Here is a 23031-nt window from a genome sequence, read left to right as displayed (position 1 = left end):
GCATTTAGCTATTATCCAGATGGACATGAAGGAACGGAGTCAAAGTTTTTTCAGCGAGCAAAGGCTTCGATTTTTTTTTTTTTTTTTCGTTTAATTCGGAATTGTGTGAATAGCAAAGAGATTGTGAGTTTCTTTTTTGTATAGTTTGAAATAGGGATTTGCAATCTTTCTACGCCGTTATAATGTAGCGCAACCAAGCGATACGTTTTCGAATACTTCGAAGCTGATCTTCATAGATTCAGATCAAAGAACGTGTAAGACGAAGGAAGCTTTATTAAACATTTTGTGAAAGACAACAATTAAATAGGTTTGCCATTCTTATCTGGTACGTAGGATTCGTATACATTAGCTCGAATCTTCCGTTGTCTTTTAGCAGCCCGAGCGAACAGTACGAACTCATCGTTATAGCTCAACTGAGCGAGGTCAGAGAATTTGTGGTTTGACAACATTGGAATTTGTTAAAAAGTTTCAGTCGGCGCGTCATCTCTTATATATACATACATATATACCTTTCTAACACTGGGCCTAGGTGTATTTATCTCAACCGTGCCCAATAAATATAACAGATTCTTTATAAAATTATTGGTTTAGTAATTGGGCATGCATTTTCAAGGCAAATGTCGATGATGCGAAAATATTTAGATATCAAACTTGTAAAATATCAAAATGTAAAAAAACAGCGGCCAAATTAAGGTACGTAGTGTTAAAGGAACATATTGCACAATTGTTTCAGCTCTAATCAACTTTGTCTTCCCTTTTTCGTTATCATCCGTATGTCCCCGTTCCACAAAATACGATTGTCTCACTGTCACATGCATACGCATGTCAGAGATTAAGATCATGGGCCCGCGGGGCGACATCGGAGTAATGTCGCACAAATCAAACGAAGGTATGATCGAACGGGAGCCTCGTTTAATCGTCAAGTGGTGCCGAGTGGCAGCTCCGGAAGAGTCGTCTGAATCTTTACCCGGCCATGGAGTCAAGATACCCCCGGCAGAGCCGACGGCCACGCAACCGCTTCCGACCGTGGCTACGCACGACCCAGATTCGTCTCCTGTGGTTGACGCCAAGTACGTGTTCGGCACGATAATAATATACGCGCTGCTAGTGGAAATTGCGTCTTACACACATGCGTTTCCACAAACACACTGCTGAACGGTCGCGCTTTCAATCATGAAAAATTTAGGGAGCATAGAGTACTGTGGAATACAGGTATTGGAGCTTCGTGGGGTCGCGTCCTCTTGTAGCCCTAACTCATTATTTTTTCCTATCTAATAATAGCAACATTTTACTACCCAAATCGAAATTTTTCTAATTGTTGAATTTTAAGTTGTTAGAAGTGCCCGCTTTAAGTATTGTAGTTTTTATTAGAATTTTAGTAACACACTTTTGTTAGTTAAGCTTTTAACTCGATGATTTCAACGATGAGCACCTGTAGGTCTCCGACGGCCCAGTGTCCCGTAAGCGCATCGTCGACCCACCGTGAGGAAATCATTAGATACCTCAGGACGAATAACCATGAGCAGAGGATGGCCGTTCGACGAAAGGTTATCCGGATGATGTTCGTAGTGGTAAGTGCAAATCGCTGCTCCTTATTAAAATCGGGTAGCACTGACTCCCGCCAGTGTACTCCTTATACCTGTGGAAATTAGTCTAGAATTAGAAGCAGTACGTATAGGCAGTCCAGGTGGCGGGCCTTGTAGCGACATTAAATCAACAAACACAGTTGTTCTGTTTTTTTTCGAAAAAAAGTAAAGGGAAATCCAAGTTACTCTATAGTACTTACAAAACCTCAGGATGTACCCTGTTCCCCTAAGTGCTATTGGCCACCGTTCGTTAGTAAAGTACACCTGGTGGAAGTTACTTCCAACTTTTAGAGCGTGAAGGTTACATTTACAATGGGTCTGAGAACTCTGGTAAATGTACAGACTTATAAACAGCTCAGATTGTCATTAAGATGCCATACGAAGTTTTCAAATAACTTTTACAAAACTGTTCAACATTTTGAGCATTTTAAAAGCCCATACTTTCAAACCGATGACAGACAGCGTTCAAGCATTCCTGCCCAAACAATGACTTTGGACAATTAGATACATCGGGTGGCGTAGCAAAAACTGTCGACGATAAATCGTTTAAATTAAAGAACCCATACAATGGTAGAAAACACATCCTCGTCACTTCGATTAGTGCCGGATAGATAATCATACGCCAAGGAAATTACGCGTTTCATATTGCTCAGCAGAGGGGTATCGAAAGTCTTCATTTGAACCGTGATACGATACAGTGATATAGCTCCAGCATATTCCTCGTATATCTTGTAGGTATAATCTAAACCAGAGACGCCTCGCAGAACAATATCCGTAATAGAACTGTGAAAAAGTTATGATTTTTTCAATAAAGCTGCGTTGTATTCTTGTAAACATTTCCGAAGTAGCTTTTCTCTATATCTCTGCAATAGAACTTTTCAACACTATAAATCTTTATAATTTTTCAAACGTTCTGTATTTTCGACGCACAAGCTACGATCGATAATAGTTTTAGGGGAATTGGTATGGAAAAATAAGCTTGTGCCAATGTGTAATTTAGCGAGCAAACACTACGTTAGAGTGCAACTCACTGAGTATACCACTTTAATAGCCGAGTAGGTTTTGTTACGGTAGGAAGTGTGCAGCTAGGTAAGGACTCGGACATTATTGTCATTTCTCTAAAAAAAAACTCACTAGAACAATTCTTCGTATTTAAAGCCTTAGTAAATTGGCATCTTAATCAATATAGTCTCGTTCGCTTGCCAGCGACCTTGGCTTCGGCTAAGTGCTGAGGTAGACAATCTATATTGAGCGAACAGTTCGGAGTTATTGTTTAGTTAAAAATCCGTTCGTATGTTAATTTTCTATCAATAGAATTTCTGTATGAAAGTGATATACATATTTGATCTCTTCTCACGAAAACGTCATTTCAAGTCTAAACATTGAAGACGGTTACTTGTATGCTAATCCCGGTAAAACCGTTCAAATAAATTCGATCTATTTATTTGTCGATTTATTTATTTATAATTGAAGGGAAGGAGGTTTATCTACTGCTTAAAAGCCTCAACAAGTATGGTCGTTTGGACACTGTAGCAGGTAAGGCAGTCATCTGGTATTTGAAAAGCCTAACTAGTTTGGCCGTCTTCTCGTTGCGATCAAAAAAAGTGAGCCATCTAATACTTAAAAAGCCTTAGCGAGTGTGATCGTCTGCCTATTGTGGCAGAGAAGACAGCCATCTGGTACTTGACAGTCCTACGAGTTTGGCCGTATCGACGTCGTGGCAGGAAAGAGACCCATTTAGCGCTTGAAAGCTCCAACGAGCTTGACCATTTGGACGTTGTAGCAGGAACGAAGTCATCTGGTGCTTGAAAATTCTAACGAGTTTGGCCACCTGATCATTTTGGCAGAGCAGTCAGCCATCTGGTACGTCAAAGACTTCACAAGTTTGGCCGTCTGGACGTTATGGCAGGGAAAGGAGCATCCTCACAGATGGCCAACCAACTTGTTGGTTCTTCTCACGTATTCCGAAAGTGGTTGTCTACGTGTCTTAATCTTTTATCGTGTAGTAACTTGCGACGAAAGCAGAAGTAAAAAATGCCGCAAATTGTTTTTAAAAGAAAAGCTTTAAATGGTTGGAGAGCACGAAGGCTTTTCCGCTGCACATTTATCTGGTGTTTAAGGAGTTTTTTAAGTGAATTGGCGCCTTTATCGTTACTATCCAGGGCTTTTCAACTTACTACAGGCAGTCTAACGAGTTATTTATATTTTATACTTTGTCCAGAGGTGAAAAAGGAGGATGAAGGAAAATCGCGTTGCAAACATGATAAGCTTGCGGCCAGAAACAAACAGCTTAAGTAGACTCTTCTATCCTATTGAGAGTGGCATCAGAACAGAGTCGTATTACCTGTACTCAACTCGTATTGCGAGCTCCCTAAGCAAAAGCTGTTCTCTAGCTTTGCCAAGTTTTAAGTTCTGTTGTCGAGTTAAAACCACAAAGTGTTTAACGAACATTCAAACTTAAAACCTCTTTGTTCAGCTTTTGTTGCTGGGCGATGTCAGTATTCATCCTTAGACCGCATTAATCCTTATGCATTACCAATAGATTGCGTAAAATGAACAAGTTACTAAATGATCGCTTGTGATCCATGAGCAAAACTTTGCGGCTTCTCCTGCATATAGGTAAAATGTCATAACAATCTGATTCAAATTCGACTTTTTCGGTGGGATTGAGTAAGTCTACGTATTGGATGCTTTGCGATTTTACCTACGTGGAGTACTATAAGCGTGTATTTGTTTTTTTTTTGGATGAAAAACAAAATCTACCGCATATGCTTTCCGCCGATACTGCAGGATGCTTATAGAGATCCAACACTGAAAAGAGTCTAAGTAAACAATGGTCTCAACAAATAGGAATCCATTGAAAACGACCAAAAGCCTGTTACGGATACTGTGAACGGGAACATAGAAAAAAGTGAAATAAGTCGCCCTTGCCAACGGGCGAATAACCAGAAGAAAGCTAGTAGAAAGAATAGAGATTCCAACATTAGGGGCTAGATGCTCACGGCAAAGTTTATAGCTAAATGTTGAGCAGGTAAGCGTTCTGGCATAGAGATGTGGGTGTACGGCCACGACAGGTGCGCTGACGTATCGATTCAAAAATGAGCCCTGACCAAAGAAAGTTGCGCTTTCCAAGTCCAAAATCAAAAGGCTTTTTTCGCCCGTCGAGGAATCGTTTACCACAAGTTCATACTGTCTGTCTTCACAGTCGCTAAGGGGCACTATCAAGAAGTCCTAAAATAACTGCACACTCGACGCAAAAAATAAAAACTGTTCTGTGACAATGCAGCATTGTACAGCAGTTTTCGAGAAACAAAACTTAATCTGCGATACGCCCTAACTGTCATGGTCACTTAGGGCTTAGACTCTACGACGCTTTTTCTTACTCCCAAATCTAAAAAGAGGCCTAAAAGGGAAACGTTTCGAGAGAATGGAAGAGATAGTAGAAAGGCCGCTGTCTAAGTTGAGCGCTATCCCGACAGGCGAAGTTGAAAAGAGGACTGGAAAGAGCAGTGGCAGGAATGTTTTGCACCCGAAAAAACGGACAATCTGAATTGGAAGAAAGGACTGAATAAATACTTACCAATCTGGAATAAAAAACGTATACATTTTCGAACAAAGAATTAGACAGTCAAGCCGGTCACCTATCAGTGGGAGCAAATCGATAAAGCGTTTGGGCAATAAAGTGGTTGGCGATAAAGCAATTTATAAAATACATAACCAAACTCATATATATATATATGTATATATCAAATTAATAATAATTTGATCAAACTATTGAGTGCTTGAGAATTTCTATTCCAGGCGACAATATAATTGAGGTTATGGTATGCTTCTGTTACAACTATATATTTCTAAACTTGAGGATGACATAAGAGTTATTTCGCTGTTACAAATTATTTTATAGCGGCAATTGCGCTTTACAAATGAGTATTGATAAAGGTCCAAGGTTTCTTCGTTTCAAAGTTTAAACAAATCGTTTGGTTACGTGATGGGTTTTAAAAACCTATGCATCCTAAACAATAAACATACTAGAACTTCAATCGGATAATTTACTTGCCGTTGGGATTAGCACAATACGATGACGAGATTTTCGTGATACAAACAGGTCTGCTGGGAGTTCGCCGTAAGGAGCGGAAGGACATCAATGCCATGTTTGCTGAAGACGAAACCAAAAATTTAGGAAAACGCTGAATTTTAAAATAAATAAATGTTCTGCTTAGCTGAGAAGAAGACACCATAACCGACTGAAGAAGTAAGAATTAATAAGCCAACAATGGAAATACGAGGCAAATTATTCATGCAGGATGCTTTTCTTTGTTTAGAACGGCCTTGACCGGTTTAACTACTCTTCCACTGGTTCCACTGGAAGGTTCGACTTCCGCGCAGTGGAGATAAGCTAGATCTCTAAAGAAGGCTGGTAAATTAGAGGTGTGGCCACAGAGACTCACCTGTAAAAACTTTCAGTTGTTTTGATCTTCGAGCATGCACGATTTCTTAGGGACATTTATACACAAGCTGTTTGAAAATACAGTATGTCTGTGAAGAATATGCAATCGTTTCATCTTGAAGACAAGCTGCTTAAAAATAACCCCCCAAAGGGTGTTTAATTAGAAGATATTTCGCGTAAATAAATGCAATGGAGAGGAACCATGATATTAGAGCCTACCTAGTAGATTTATCGAGTTATTTTTTAAAGAGTGTTTGATCCCTATGAGCAGTAGCGTTTGTTCTCGTACACTCAGATTGTTTTTTGCTAATAAGGTCGGAGTGACTAGTGTCCCATAAGGCGAAAGGACGTACGTCTACTGCAGGGTCGACTCGTGAGTTCTAGGGGTAGCTTTGTTGTTCAGTAAACACGGTAAGTCATACAATGTGTACAAGTCGATGAGACAGCCAGTAGAAAAAGAGTATACATTGACTGAACAGGGTAGTCATTATTCCAAAGTTGCATAGGTCGGTGGCTGTTTACTGTTAAGCCGACGAGCCAGACTCAGTCTAGACCTACATGTACATATTTACAAAAAGAGTAGCAGCGGTACGCTTCTGTACTTACCGAACAATTCTGTAACGCCGGGTCTCGTGTATAAAACCATGCGATGCCGAAAATGACGAAGTGTGACTTCGTCTGTTATCGAAACACCGTTACATAATGCCTGCCTAAAATCAGTCAGCAGGTGAAAAAAACCCAGTTCTGTATATCGGTATTAAGCTCCAATAACTAATTAGCGACCTGTTGCTAATGGCCGACCACGCTCGAGGGTTCGCACTTGAAACTTGTGAAGTAGTTAATTCTACGCCATGGATTGCTGATTCATTGAAAATAGAGAAGTTTAGGTACAGATCAGAATAACGAACAGTCACTCTGTCATGTAACATGTTCGGCTGTTTTGAGTAATAATGACGATGATGATTTGTACAACTTCAGCAAGTATTAGTTTGTTGATAATGCCTTTACTTTGCAGGTATTGGAGTTCTTTGTATGCTGGACTCCAATTTACGTAGTTAACACCATTGCGTCCTTTTCGAAGGACCTGCTCACGCCCCTTGGTGGTGTCGGAATCTCACTTTTACATTTATTGTCCTACGTATCTTCTTGTTGCAACCCAATCACTTACTGTTTCATGAATAAAAACTTCCGCAGGTAAGAAGAACTTTAGTCGTACAGAACTGCTAATAAACAACATATTACCGCTGCTAACGTATAGTATAAATTAGGGCAGACAAAGTATGAATGAAGCATGAAGCAAACTAAGAGCAAATACGAAACTTTTGACGATGCTTGCCTAGGCACAGGCGCAGTTCTTTTTTGTAGAACGTGCTTACTATGAAAAGAGAACGTGAAGTCTGTACATATAGCTTAAATCCCTTCTCCTCTTAAACTTCTCTTTGTATTGATTGTACACTTGAGACAAGTTTATTTTTGAACAGTTTATATATGTATATAAATCAATATTCAAAATAAGACTGAGATATTTTATGCGAGTACACTTATTACTGTTTACTAATGTTAGTGCCATGGTAAAATTCAAGCCTGACAACTGTTGACATTTAATATAGTTTTCAACGCCACTCAAGAACGTTACAACGTTTAATGCTAAGCTTATACCCTTCGACGAACATCGGCATAGATTTAGCTAAGATGGGCCTTCTTATAAAATCCCCTTTATGTTAAACATTCATTGCCTTACAAAAGCAACTTTCAGTTAAACACCTTTATTTGCTCTCGTCGCAATTGGCCAAAATATCTGCACTTAGTTCCTTTCGCTATCTGTGTCGCGATTGTACCTTGAGCGGCCTATAATAGAAAATCGTTATATATTTCTTACCGCTCTCAATAATCTAAGATAGGTTGTAGTTTTCGGCTTCGGAACACATCTTGTGAATGAATCTTGTGATCTTCACTACGCAAACCTTGTCCGAATTATATTGTATATATATGGCTGAAATATTTTTTGTTATCGTAAATGCATATATCGCGTCGCTACTGTCTATCTTCCTCTTTACTTGTATAATAATAGTAAAAATTACTATTAAAATTAGCACGTATTTGTACGAATTTATAAGCAAAAATATTTTCTTGTCAGTCTCATACTGTCCATTGTCGGATGGCAAAATGAGTGAGCGAAATAAATAATAAGCCTTTTACATGTGTCATCATTAGAGATAGTACCTCTCTCTAGCTAGCTAGCTAGATTGTATACGCCATTTTCTCTATGAAGTGTTTCATTACATAGGATAATCGCGATGAAAAACATAAGTAGTACTTTTTATTTGTTATGCCGAACATCGCCGGTGCGCGAATAGCCTTTGTTGAAGGCTACCAGCCCTAACATGATCGTCAACTCCTTAAATGAACAGAGCCAATTATCACAACAAGGGTAAGCGAAAAACATTTCGGCAGGCTGATGTTAACTCGTTCGAAACAAAAACAATGCACTTTGTTTAGTTTTGTCCTAATAGCTATTTTTTTCTAGATTGGCTTTCTGGAATATACGGGCAATTCACAATAATCTTGTGAAACTCGTAAGCGTGCGAAAGATGCGCCGATGAGACGATTACAAATGTCAATTTGTTTTTTACTGCTCGCAACATTTGCTGCTTGCTTAAAATATTACAAAGGACTGTCAACAGCGCACGTGCGGGGCTGATAGGATCGTGTGTTTAGCGGGTATAGAAAGGTCCTACAGAAACGTGCCGTATATAATTAAAGCCGAAACGTTACTATAATAATAATAATTGTTATTGGAGTTAAAAGTGAAGAAAACACTTGAGATCACGTTCCGTAACTAGTCCGCTAATTTCCGTTCCGTAACTAATTAGCTCGTAGTCTTACTGTTCTTTTGGATGAATAAATTGTAGCAGCTGGCGTACACATGGCAGTCGGGGAGACGTTTTTCAGAGTGAAAATTTAGTTATCCTAGTAACACCTAGATTTCTTTTTAAAAAACTGCAGCGTCCAACGTTCTTTTTTTCTCTCGTTGCATCGCTGTTCCTATTTTTGCACCAACTGAGTAAATTTGCTAAACTGGTAGAAATGACCGCAGATGCTTACGAGCCATACCTAAACCCTCTGTTGTTTTTGTAACGTAGCAAGTAAAAGAGTTCGCTTTCAAACCAAAGTGGGCCTCACTTGTGGAACCAGCTGAACGCAAACACGTGCTAAGGTCCATTATCGTAAAACGTAAACACTTTTAGTTGGTGCCTCGATTATTCTTAAACCTTCCTGATGACGGCCTTCTCTACGAAGCTATGAAAGTGACTCTATTTGATTCCCTTTGTCTCTCAGAAGCACTTACTTAAGCCTTTTCTTGCTCTCGGCCACCAGTATGTTGTCAAAGAAACAGATCTGAGCTCAGTAATTTGTACTATAGGTACTCGTTGCTAAGAACGACTGAAATTTCTTTGTCTCAGTAATACGTAATAAACTATTAAAAGAGGACAGAGAGCCCATATGATTAGGTTGCAACGCAATGATTATTTGATCTGAGATTTGAGGAAGTCAGCTAGAAGCGATACTTGACATTAGATTAATTACGCATTAACCTTGAAAACGGATTGAAAAACTCAAAGGACAGGTAAAATCGACCCATCCAATTGACTTTACCACAGACTCGCAGACCTCGCTTACCAAACGTAGCAAATGCATGAAGCGAACTGGCGGCAAACACTCTGCGTTGTTGAGTTACTTTTTCCTAGACATTATTCTTACTCCGTACCGATATATATATTGATACAGGGTCGATTTGAATATTCGACCTACGTGTGAGCCGACACTCTCAACCCATACTTAACGCGTATTATCATATCCTTGTGATGATCCTACGACCTTCAATTTTTTTGTGAAAGTTTTCGACTCGACCAGAGTTCTATAACAAGAGCACATGATTGGTAAGCGGTGATCAGCGATGGCAAGAAGACAGGCCCTAGATTGCAATAGTGATATACATACGTTTTGCGTACACCATTACATTTTTGCCCCATGCACTTTTGTCGTTGTTTTACTTACGCAGGGAGTTTAAGCGCTCAATCCGCTGTTGTGATCCGAAGTACCTGAGTAAATGCTCATCCTTCCGATCGCCGCGTTCGCGCGGTCGAGATATCCGGTCCACGCCTTCACGTCGCGGGGCCAGGATTGAGTTGCCTCGACAACGGCGGAGGGCTATTTGCGCTAGCCGAAGGATTAATAACAGCCTAACTGACCTCTGAACCCCTTTATCGAGCGGATTTCGTAGGCGGAACACGACGAGCACAGCTGCAGAACGAGAAAAACTCGACACTGGAATTGATGTAATGACAAAGATGCATCTAACAGTCAATTTTTTTATCAAGCACAGATAACTTTCTGTTATACCTTAATCATTTAGAGTTGAACCTACACATCAGCATAATATATTGCAACTACACAGTCGGTATCTTTGACATGTTAATAATGATCGAAAGGCCGGAACCAATTGACACATGTGTGTTAATACCAAGCGTACTTAAATTATTATAGATTCGTACTTCAAATAAAAGATAATGTACTTCAAGTAACCATAGAATTTGTCCGAGTGATCAAAAAAACAATATAACAGAATCAAATTTGAGTCGAGAGGAACAAGGTCATAATGTATGGTGTTACGTTTTGCGTATTCACACAAATCAAGACACATATGTTTTTTAGTTTTGTTATTGTGTTCAGGCCATTGTTGACAGAGCGGATGCAGACTAAACAGAAATGAGGATCAAATCTATTGTTTCTGTTGCTTCGATGACGTGATGCAACTGAATCGGCGCTGGATTCCGGCCGGTCGAACCGAGAATTTCGAAATAGTGCGCGTAGGCAAATTTGTCTTCTCACTAGAGTAGAATACAACGTATGAAGCTGTTATTTACAATATTTTCGCGTAATGTACAGATACAAGACTGTATGCGCGGTGCAAACGTAAATGAATAATGAGTCGAAGTGAATAGGTGCATAAATAGCTAACTTAACAAGCGAAAAATAGCTGGGCTGCGTATTTTTAAACGCTGTATTATATATATAATTGTACAGCGTTTATATGAGGGCGATAATACGTGTTGTAGACTCGGCCGTCACGCTAAACTGCATACTATTCTCCTCGATACTGCTATTAATAGTGTCGAAAAATAGGATCCTGATGGAAAAAAACGTATTAGATTGTAGTTAGGTCGTACATAGTATACTCCGGACTCATGCATCTAACACGGCGATAATAAAAGTAATAATGATAATAACGAATCGTATTCGGAGCACGAGAATTTATCTTGTTACATTGATTACTACTCGGGATAGCAATACTGCAATACTACCTAAGAAATTCTAGGGAAACAAACAGGAAGCAATGTCGATGTTAAGATTGCGATGCTTTAGAACTTATGAGGTAGCATGGTCGTTTGAGAAAGTTAGATAGAAATACGTGTATGTTGACATATACTGAGAAGCTGTTTTTATCTGTTTACCGCTGATACAGGTCAGCGCAACAATTACAGTTACCGAATTATGGATAATAACTGACCTCGTACAAGATCACGCTTGACCTAATAATTCCTTATCCTTATATATATCAATTGTTCCCTAAGCAGTTGCTTGCAAACGTGAGTTTATTGGCGTTTAGGCACATTCTTATTAGATTGAAGATTAAACAAGGTACTCTTGCCGATATGCTGCAGTTAGGCTGATCATACGCACGTAGAAACAAAAACACAGCCGAAAACCATAAGCTTAACGTGTTAACAACCAATTGCGTCCATGTAAATATCTAGCTGCTGAGTTAAAACAAAAACGCAGCTTATCAATTGTTATTCCTATTAAATATGGTAGCCTTGATAACAATAGAGGCAAAATAAAACAATGATAAAGCTGAATGAGTGTGCACGATGTAAGCAAAAGAGAACAACAGAATATCGTGCGGCGTTGCTATGGAGAGCATGTTAGTGCATGTGATAGGCCATAATGAATAATAGAAAAAAAATAAGCTTAACACCTAACAACAAAAATATGGGAACGGGATGGAACTTATGACTCGATTCTTATGTACATATATTTTTAAGCTTTCCGATGAACGTTAACTGATAGTATATTGCGAAAGACAAAGACACGGTCCTAGTATTGTACAATATGATGTGATAAGGTACCGCTTAGAACAGGTAATTAGTTTTGGAACAGAAGACTGTGGAGTGAATAGCTCGTCGATAAATAAAATCATGATCTGGCTAACACAAATTATATGTGCAGTTGTTTGTGTTTTTTGCCTGCACAATATTATGAAGGTCACTGTTTATCTTGTTTGTCTGCTTTATATAGGCTTTCATCTATTTCTGACTTTGGCGCATCCTGTACTTCCCTTTCTATGCCCTGAGTGGCAATGGATAGCGTGGACGCTATTTGAAGCAATTCTATCGAAATCTACGCTGTGCTTACTGAGGTCTATGTATATGGAAATAATTCAAAAGTACAGAACTTACCGCGAATATACAATATGCCCTATATTTACATACAGGAAGATATGTTTCTACAAAGGTCACATCGCGCATATGCGGTGGAGACGTGTAATCTATAAATATTGTCGGATTATATAATTTTTATGAGCAGTAGGATTACTACTCAGCTAAGTCACTGGACAGAAATATTATTTGATGTTGACAATGGCAAAAAGCTCTATTCATTGCTAGAGAAGCATAAGTCTTATGTAAACAGAATGCTTTGCACTTCAGCCTTTACAATGAATTGTCCAAAATCCGCCAGCTTAATCTTATCGGAGATTTTACATGCCCAAAATTTCATACCAATCTTCACTTGTATAAGGAAGTTATCAGCGGTAAGTCGTAACATAGTAACTTATATTTTCCCGCTATAAAGAAGCCAGCATTTTTCTCTAATTTTAGCAATAAATGAATATATTATTTATTCGTCGTCAGTCTCTATGACTTTATCCCATTTCTCAGTAAACTCATTTATACCGGAAGCCGTCAAGTCTGGCGTTGACAAATCTGCCCGCCAGTTTTCAAAACCCTTGTCAATGACAAATGTAGGGTTACTAGCTTCATGTGTAAACATCTGAAATAAGCTTGAAGGATTTGTTGGGCACAAAAGGACCTTCCACTCAGACTTGCAGAGCAGTTTGAGTAGCGTCTGCCATCCGCGGCCTGGCATAGTCGCTGCAAAGCATGACCACGGTTAAATTGCCTCATTCGGTTGATCCGACCGAGCCTTATACAGACACCTCCTGACAGGCCTGTTCTTCTCAAGAATTTGTCAGTGTGTAGAATTCTTCCTGTCCCTTTCAAGGTAAATCATGATTTTTTTAGAATAGAAACTTATGGACCCGGGAGAGTACCCGTAACAATGCTGTGTAAAAACTTATCGTCAATGTTGCACGTTGTTTGGCCGGGCGACATGTTGAAAGGCAATAAGAAGCCACGTTTCATTGTAAGCTTAAACCAGTCTATGGCGCATCTAGACTCCCATTTATTTTCTAGAAAATCGCATAAGCTCCTTGCGGGTTGGATGACGGCAATTTATCTTCTCGCTCGGTTCAAAAGTTGCTTGCCGATCGTTTCCTTTTGAATATGCCTCTGAATTGACGTCCAGTCAGTAAATGTGTCGTCCACCTTTGAGGTACCATTACTGAACTTTGCAGACTGTTTTCTCGAGCATGAAGTTGAAGATATACAGGGCAGCCTCAACGAACGACGAAACAAAGTAGGTGTCACTTTCTTTTATTAGAAATATCATTTAAACTTGACCTAACATTCTGTTTATGCGCAGTCAAATTACAATGTACTTACAAATGATAGAGTGCGCAATTTTGAGTGCTGCATGGAAGTAAACAAGCAGCAGATACGTAAAAGCAAGAAGGAATACTTTTAGAATAAGCATCATTACCTAAGCTACAACTTAGTACTATTACGTGCGCGTAAGCTCAAAACAAACGAATCTCGATGAGCAATCCACTTGCTGGCAGTCTGTTTGACGGTACCGCAATAACATTAAATTGGATTGATTCACAGAGATGATTGTATATATTGGAACAATATATGTATGTATGTAATAACTAGAAAATGGCAGGTCTGAATTCAACTGCAGTAGAAAAAGTTTTTAAAGTTAATTCGATTAACTTTTATTATGTTTGCTGTTTTGCGGTGATCAGTCTGGGGCTAACGCTTAATTTTACAGAGTATGGTGCCCGCGGCGGTCACACATAATAAACAAAGAGCAGAGTATCCGCACGAAACCGAATTATATATATATCAGTCATCATGCAACAAGAGAGAAAATATCTTCGAGTATATACGGTAGAATTAACGTATATGTTTATAGATTGCAAGCTACGATCATTTCAGTTTTGTAGAGCGCTCGAACGCATTGAAGCGTTGCTAGAAACACCTAACCGATAACGCTTCTGAGTTTATCCCGTTTTGATTGTACCTCTGATCACACGTAGTATGAAATATAATATCAAAAAAATCATAATATTCATTATACGCTCGCATTTCTAATAGGCAAAGACACTTCTGCGCATTTAGCTAGGCTACAATTTACATCATTATTTTTCATAGTCATCACAGTAGGTTACAGATAGAGCCTATTAAGGCTTCGAGAAAGTATTTCGTAAGTGCTACCTTAATCAAGCATGCTTTTAAGTGAACCGAGTAGATATCATTGAGTCCTAGCTGCTTTTGAAGTCTGTGTCCGAAATCCTAACGCCAGATGACGAATGCTAAGCATATAGATAGTTATATAGTACAAACAGTGAAGATGCGCTCATCAGTTCCACTTATTAAATGTGTTTTATTTACCTTTTTTTTGGACTAATAAAACTAAATATTGGCTACACAACTAAATCTTTGTTTTGCCTAGGCTGCTTTGGCATCGTGGTAATGCGGGACGCTTGGCAAGAGCGTATCTTCATTCTGTTTAGTGTTAAATAGAATCTAACATGAAACTAGAGTTACGTATTTGGCTCTGTGTTATAATCCGGTAAGTGACGCTCTTGTCTATCATGTGTGAGTACGTATGGTGATCTAGACTTAAATTAGGGTGTAGACGCAGGGAGCTTGTATCGTATGCAAAACTCAAAAAGCATTTCTAGGCTACGCAATCGCCATAAGCGTAAGATCGTTTTTAGGGCCCTGTTAGGCTATTCTTGTATCTCGGCGAGAACGAGTCGATCTAACCTGAAAAAAATACGTATCGCCATATAGGCTGCCTTGTCCTATATGCGAGAGGCGTTTATTGAATCTCGTTTAGCTCTTGCATCTTTTATTTTCAAAATTTCCCCTAGTTACAACATGGTAGGATAACAGCAATGTCTACGTTGGTGTCTGACGAAATGAAAATATAAATAGGTTAAACACGTTAAGGGGCCAATAGGAGCAGCCAACCTTGCACTATTCACAAACAATTTGTAGTAAATGACATATTGCCGTTATTGTAAATCATCAAGTATCTAAATAATTAATAATATATAGATTTCTATATAATATTTATTGCCTGCCTTCCTTTAATATAGATGTCTATTCATTTTCACTGCCGCTTCGATCAAAAGCTTATACTTGTCCCCCAATCAGCCTGCGTATGTATATGTGTGATAGGCCATCCGTACTTTTTTAGGTCTATTGAATATATGCTAAATTATTTAACACAGGTAACGAAACAATTCGCTGATGTCTCGCAAAAAGTAGAAAACTTGTAAGTATTTATATTCATTGTGTGTAGGTTGTCGATTCTTGCTGCAGATGAAAGTTAATTTTTTAAATACTTTGACAACAACCCCATGGAAGATTAACTAAGAACCTATGAACAACTTGAATCTTAGCGGACGTCATAATGACTAAGCAATCTTTTTTCACCGAAACGCGACAAATCAAAAGGCCCTTTCGTTTACATTATACTGTTTTCAAAGTTACCACTCCATCGAAAGCATTGGTTGGCACTTTGCATAACCGTATATCTGAGCCAAGGAAATCAGCTTTAGACTTTAGACCCGTGAGCTATAATCTGACGACATTACATAAGAAAAATACACCACATCTCAGGACCATTACCGAGACAATTGAATATTTTTGTAATAACGGTGTTTCTTTCACTACCGGTTAATGTATAGGAATAAACCAGATAAAAAAAGAAGTAACTAGATTTGCGTACATTTAGAAAGTATGATGAAATGGGAAATCGGTAAAAATGATTAATTTTCGATACCTCAAGAAAAAGATGTCAAAGGTATCAATAAAAATACGTTGAGCTGCTACATATAGTTAGTACATATTTTGGTCGGAGTGACGGTAATGGGAAAATTGTTCGATCTCCAGTATACCTTCGCTAATGGTTTGCCAATGAAAGTATTCTCTGCAAAAAGCAGTTCTTGCGCAGCGTTAAGCGTTGGCGACACCAGCTAACTATGTAACGGTTGATGGCGTTAAACATCAATGACGCTATACACATAGTTCGTGTACGCATAAATACCATACAGATAATATAGACGTACAGACGGTATGACGTTTCGGTTATGCCCGATTCGTGCATCAAGTAGGCATACTGCGATGCGTCTTCTGTGCATCGATGCGGGCTAGCAAATTGAATTTCGCAATATCAGAGACAAAGTATGATCTTTTATCTAAAGTCAAGTATTTGCTAAATTAATCCGCTGCAAAACTGTATAAGTTTTAACTGTGCATGGCAATAAAAAAATCCAAGGTTTAGTCAAAATACTTTTTAAACTTTTAAGGTAAACATATAACGATAACGTTGGATCAAGGTATACATATTGAAATCAGAATTTCCGCCCGCTACTACGTGATGTAAAATACAGAAAAACTCGCAGAGCCATGCGTAAAGAGCTTCCATGCGCATTGTCTATCGGGTAGGCAACAACGAACAAGTATTAAAACAATGCTTCGGTTATTGCAATAAAGGGGCTCTCAAAGAAAGCATGCAAGATTATCTCTCGGAAAACTTATTTCGCGTTAGAGGTTTTCATCGTCGAGTAGATCCCTAACTCGTAGATATGATCCCAATAGATCAGGTATAAATATAATATCTGATCATCTCCCTTTTAAACTTCTTTTATGCGATGCTGGTCGCATATTAGTAAATGCATGATGTCTGTAAATGGAAGGGCAAATCGGTCCGTGATTTCGCCCTTGTTTCCGATATCGAATATCGAGAACCTTTTTGGCTAAATAGCTTACTGGGCAGCTGCGGTAGAAGTTGTCGTTGGACGGATTAGCTTTTTAAATACGGTAACGAACATTTCTGAAAATAGATTAAGCTTCTTCGAGCGCTGTTATACAGAAGTCCCTTTGAAATGAGAGATTTGAAATTTGCTTACGGTGCGTCCGGTAAACGACCTGTATACCGAAACGTTTAGGACTAGACCTAGGCTACAGTTAAATGGTAACCCTAAGTGATCGTTTAAGGCTACTTGGATTCTGAAAAAGGCGTTCGATAAAAATTGCATGCAGGGTCGTGACAGCCAACACTAAAACGAGGCACCTAATGATCCAGTGAAACCTCTATACACAGACTATGTTTGGTCCCGTTGAAGTCGCATTCAACTTTGCACCCAAATATTTCGTCCTGCGAACCCACAGGAAAACAAGATGAGCATAGACATAGTGGCGGAACCCCCCTCTCCCTCGTTCTCTCTCTCTCTTTCTCAAACGACAGGCTTGGCCCAAGGTGATAATCTGGGCCAACTTCTGTTGTCAATCTTGCTCAAGGAGAGAATAAGTACCTAGTTGAAAGTTATACTCTAACCGGACGACTTGGCGATCTACGGCCGTAGCAGGTTTCGAGTGCGGTTCCGGTTAGACTATACATGGCAATAACTGAATGTTGTCGACCTGAATAAGGAAAAACTTAGAAAATAACATAACACGAAATAATGGTTGGAAGGTGCAGAATTGAACAAACTGGCACGTTATCATAAGACAAGATTCCCACTACAAGCTATGCACAAGTGGAAAGTATTGTAATAGATATTCCAAAACCTTCGGGATCGTATACACGTATACGTATTGTTGAGCGCCCAACGTCAAAAAAAGAATAACTGATATGTGTATAATCTAACGTCCTAACATTATATTATAGTTAGGTCGAGGTTGAGATTAAATTTAGCCTACAAGGGGTAGGCCTAAGCTACAGTTTAATACCAACAAGTCTGGCCTATAATTTTATGGCAAGTCTGAGCAACAATTTACTGATAGGCACAAACTGCGATTAGATGCTAAGCGTAGGCTATAATTTACAGTTGGACTTAAGCTGCATTTAAGATTACATCTAAAGAGGCCTAACTTGAGACTGTTTTTCCTAATAAAAGAAATTTGTTGAAAATTTTACCTTTATCGACAAGCAATATTGACAGCAGCGCAAGCGAGGAACACTGTATATAACATATTGTCTCACAGAAATCAGTGTTCTACGTTAAATGATTGTAATCGTTCCGTTAAGAACACTGGGCTAAGGTAACATATTAGAGCCTTAGTCATTTTAAAGCTTTTTCTCGATTAACTCCCTAAGAGGATCTATATCCAAATAAACCCAATTAATTTCCAAGTAACTATTTTGTTATTGTTACAGAACGGCTGTTGCAGGTCGTATCGGGATGAATTAGGAGTAATTAGGCTTCAAGTTCAAACATGAGCTAGAGCTTAAAATCAAATTGATGCTGATGGGAGCAACTCCAAAACCTAACTTAAGCAAAACCAAGTCTAGGCGGCTCTACTTATGCCGTACTATTTTATTATTTTTATTTACATATCACAGCCTTTGAATCGTTAAATGACAACGTACACCTACCGACGTGCGCGGATTGTTACTTCATTCAAGGGAAGATCTTATTCTCTAATATAATAATATATGATTATTGTTATATGCCAGAGTCTTCCAGTGATACGACAACGCTATCTATATGACCGTGTAGGTGCTCAAACATGGATATCTAATAGCGATAATACAACTGAAGGTAGTTCAGTGTGTTATCTTATGTTACTTAAGTACTATGGGCATTAATCGAACCCAAAGGGTACATTTCGCCACCATCTGACCCAGTGCGGGGTTATCGAATGCTGCCGATAGACTCAGACATGTCGACAACGATGCTGCAGCACGTCAATATTAATCCGGCGTTGGCATTAATCAACGGGACTTACCTAGCTTCACGGTGCGGCACCACGTTTGTACTTCAGTAGTAGAAAACAATGATTAGATTCCCTTAGGCCGAGCTGGGGTCCGAACGACTTTCCAACCTGACCAAATTGTGTGGGATCAACGGGTCGGAGAAGGTCGGCCTTTTAGTTATCGTGCGTAACACCAGACATAGTTGAGGAGCTCAGTTTGGTGAAACGGTCTATCAGAGATAACAAGTTCACGAGCATGTTTCTAAAACCTGAAGTGTATTTAGGTTAAGGTTATTGCTTAATTTTAAATGCGGGAATGCCGAATAGGCGACTCATAGTATGTATAATTTGATTGCCTTAATACGAGAATGGATACAATCACTATTTTAGCCATTATAGATTGCCTTATTAAAGAGATCGTCAGCATCTTTTGACAAACGGATTTTCAATGAAAATTTACTATTTGCTCTCAGAGAATAAACTGCCAATGTTAACATTAGCGCAAGTTCCAAAAGACAAAAATCACTTGCCATACAATCTCCTCGACGACAATTCGTGCGATATATCACAATTACTGCATGGAAATAATTTTTTGCACCAGAATTTGATTTTAAAAAACTTAAAAAAATAAAACTGAGTTCTCCGGTTAAACATCTCTATTTATTATACTTCTAGCTTCGACTAGTAATGCACTAACAATAAGGTAATAAGCCGATAACTAAGACGGTTTATTATTATCTAATCAATCGTATTAGAAGGGTTTTGGCAAGGTGCGAATTAACTGTTAGTGTGTATGAGTTTCTTTCCTGAAAAGCGCTTGAGAATGGGTTTGTGGGGCGTACAAGAAGCCCAAAGCTGTTCAAAATGCATCAGATCAATTACCTGAGCACTAATTAGCAATCTGGCAAATCACTTAACGAATATACAACTGGCGCCACTGATTGGGAAATCTTACTTTGTTCCGCTTCTCGTACTATCTAAACCCAAAAAATAGCGAATCGTTGAGACCTTTTTCATCGATACTAATAATCAGAAAAGGAAAAAAAAATGATGTAATTACGTATATTCTGTGTCCCACCGTAGCAGCTGCAGTCGTTCCCAAGGCAGAAATGAACGAGACGCTGGAAGAGCTTAAACTGATCACATATTTCATCTAATTTTATATATTCTAAACCTGAAAGGCCTACATCGTGAGGAATGATTGACGCGGTCATGTACTTGTGAATTTCCTAGTAAAGTATACGATCGGTATCGATATGAATACAGTATAAAACGACGTGACATTTATTTTACAGTTCCCCATTAAACGGAACGTGTAGCATGAAGTGAGAGACTTAATATCACAATGGACGGCGATTACCGACAGGGAGATGAACTGAAAGCGACCAGTTGTAGCTGGAAATGAGCGACCCTGACATCGCAAAGTTCTCTGCAGACTTTATTTGTCTGAATAGAAACAACACATCAGCAAGGCTTAAAGTTTATCCAAGTGCATCCTCTTTTTCTGTTGAAAACAGAGAATTAAGCGACAGCGGCGACGAGGTAATCCGACCATAACAATACGACGGTGAACATTGTTGATATATCGTCTAGCAAGCTGTTCTGTCACCCAACACGCAACATTTAACACCAGGTGTTGCCTTCGGTAGGATTCAATGGTAGCGACGAAAGCGGAGTAGAAATGGTTATACTATTGGAAGGCCTTTTGCTGTGGATTGTTTTTAAGTCATTACTTTGCACGACAGCCTAAAAGCGTCGCCAAAGCGCGATGTTGAAAAATTCAGATAATGATGCTCATTTTGATTGTAATAAATAGAAAAATATAATTTCTTAAGCCACGGAGCTGATTTGTTCATATCGGAGGTCGAGTCCTGGTAACCTTCTTTGATTGTCAATCAGTCTGTATAGAATCGAAAGGTATACCTTTAATTGACAACGAAAAAAAAAATAGATTTGTATGAATGTCAAGCTTCTATTGAAGAGTAAAGTGTAACCCTAGGTTGGGGAGGTCCAATCGGGGCGGCATACTTCTCTCTAGGTACCTGACATGCCAAGGTTTGTAAACTTTCGTGTTGGCAAATGTGAATCTGATGGCCCCTTGATGAAGCGTACGCAAGCAATCACTCTGTGAGGAAACACGCACATGCTACGACCGAATGCTTTTCTAGAGTTACATAAACATGTCCTTAAGAGATACGTTATAGTAAAAGTATAAGTCGAAATAATTATAGTTAAAAAAAATAATAAACAGCGTAGTTCATCAAAAACACGTAATTTGTACCTCACAGACGCAATTATGTTAAATAAATACGTATTTTTTCTTATTAAATATTGCATTTATTTGTCATCGCTTTCGCTTTTCAATACGCCAACAAACTGATGATATCTCGATCAATTGATTTTGGTATTGCATTCTAATATCAGCAGACTGAACACAATCATTTTTGCGTTAGCTACACATTTATGTAATCTGCGTGTATTGCTATTGCTACCAATTGGCCGGTTCATCTTTCTTCCTTTCGACCACCGTGTTAGATATCAGTGACTCCTTAAAGGTCTCGTAAAGACCTATCCTTCGTAATTTTCTCAAACCGATAGCAATTAAAACGGCGTCTTTGTGCCGCCATCAATATTCAATGCTGCGCTGTACATCCGAGTGCTCCGATTCGGTTTTTCCTATTAAAACGTCGCGCTCTTTTATGATTTCTTCTAGCCGTCCAGGTCGACGAACAGACCCCGGCAAATACAATTTGTGTACATGCGACGATTTTTAAGCGTATGAAGTCTACTAGATCTGATTAGTTGGATCAGAGTCTTTCGGATTTAATCTCAAATCAAATAACAGGGGTGGTGGTAATTAATTTTCTTGAGCTTGATTATACTGTTCATCGATACAGGTATTGTTAAATCACCCATAGGTTAACGCTTATACCTTTTTTCATGTTCGAAAATTTTAGTATCTAACCGTTTTTGGAGCACTGCAGCATAGGGTAAGCCATTGCGATAGTTAACGAATTATAGAACATTTTGGTTCATATATGTTTTATCTTGCAAGACGTTAGCTGAATCGGCAAAATAAACTCGATATAAAGAGTGAGCACCTCTGCATTTATTATCTGCCCTTACTAAAAAATTTGAATCAGGGCTAAGAGGCCCTAAAAAGCACAGAAACAAAAGCACAAGACCGAAAAACCACAATCGTCTTAATCTACCGGTAGTACGTCTGATGGCAGGTCATTTTTCGATGCAAAGTCAGTTAGCTTCTACGTCCGACCTCTTAAAATTAAACTACCCACCGGATTTATTGCTTGGCCTCTGCTGAAATGATTTCTAGCACTTTGATTGCCAAAGTACAAGTAACTTACCGCCGGGTTATTTTTTATTTCTGGAGAATATGGCGCGCCTGAATAATAAGTATGCACGTTCCTGTTGGACCTCTGGGAGCGTTTTTCAATGCTTCAGAGTAAACAGATCATAGTATTTAAATACGCTCAAAGTTTATAGAGAGCTTGAACTTTGCTTTTCCTAACGACGATACGTAGACCGGTTCGGTACTTTATAGCATTTCTGCTGTGCTCGATATCTATCTGCAATTCAGATTTATTTTTTGTTAAGGGATCGTCAAAAAATAGCTAAGACATGACAAGAAATACATAGGCTTAAAGTTGTAAGTTATCAGAGTATTTCTATCTTAAGTCTAAATAATAATAATAATTATATAGACGGCATCACTTTCTGTGCATTCCGCAATGTATAAAATGGAGAACCGTCAGAAAATGGCATAGATAATGTCGGCTACTATTTTTTAATAATAAATCATGAG

The 23031-nt window shown here is 38.8% G+C and overlaps 1 protein-coding gene and 1 long non-coding RNA gene across 6 annotated transcripts in view; one reads left to right on the top strand and one right to left on the bottom strand.

The window, feature by feature from the left end:
* Positions 1-23031, top strand: part of LOC111254531 (cholecystokinin receptor-like) — a 68820-nt gene that overhangs the window by 28511 nt on the left and 17278 nt on the right. For 3 of the 5 annotated variants that reach the window (XM_022815471.2, XM_086985194.1, XM_086985188.1), the window contains 4 exons: positions 830-1070; positions 1439-1571; positions 7049-7227; positions 10097-12323. In XM_022815471.2, coding sequence (XP_022671206.1) covers positions 830-1070; positions 1439-1571; positions 7049-7227; positions 10097-10292 — 749 coding nt within the window. In that variant the 3' untranslated portion in view covers positions 10293-12323. Of the gene's footprint in view, positions 1-829; positions 1071-1438; positions 1572-7048; positions 7228-10096; positions 12324-23031 lie in introns of those variants that run through there. The other 2 variants (XM_086985190.1, XM_086985189.1) reach the window with 2 other exon arrangements.
* On the bottom strand, positions 254-10233 carry LOC111254541 (uncharacterized). The gene is made up of 4 exons (XR_002675074.2): positions 10093-10233; positions 6640-6743; positions 5644-5742; positions 254-1639 (listed from the first exon to the last, which is right to left on the bottom strand). It is a non-coding gene; the product is annotated as an uncharacterized LOC111254541 (long non-coding RNA).

Source organism: Varroa destructor, unplaced genomic scaffold (assembly GCF_002443255.2).
Source record: "Varroa destructor unplaced genomic scaffold, Vdes_3.0 BEIS01000001.1, whole genome shotgun sequence".
Lineage (NCBI taxonomy): Eukaryota > Metazoa > Arthropoda > Arachnida > Mesostigmata > Varroidae > Varroa > Varroa destructor.
Note: the sequence above shows the minus strand (reverse complement) of the source record. Positions and strands in the feature narration are given on the sequence as shown.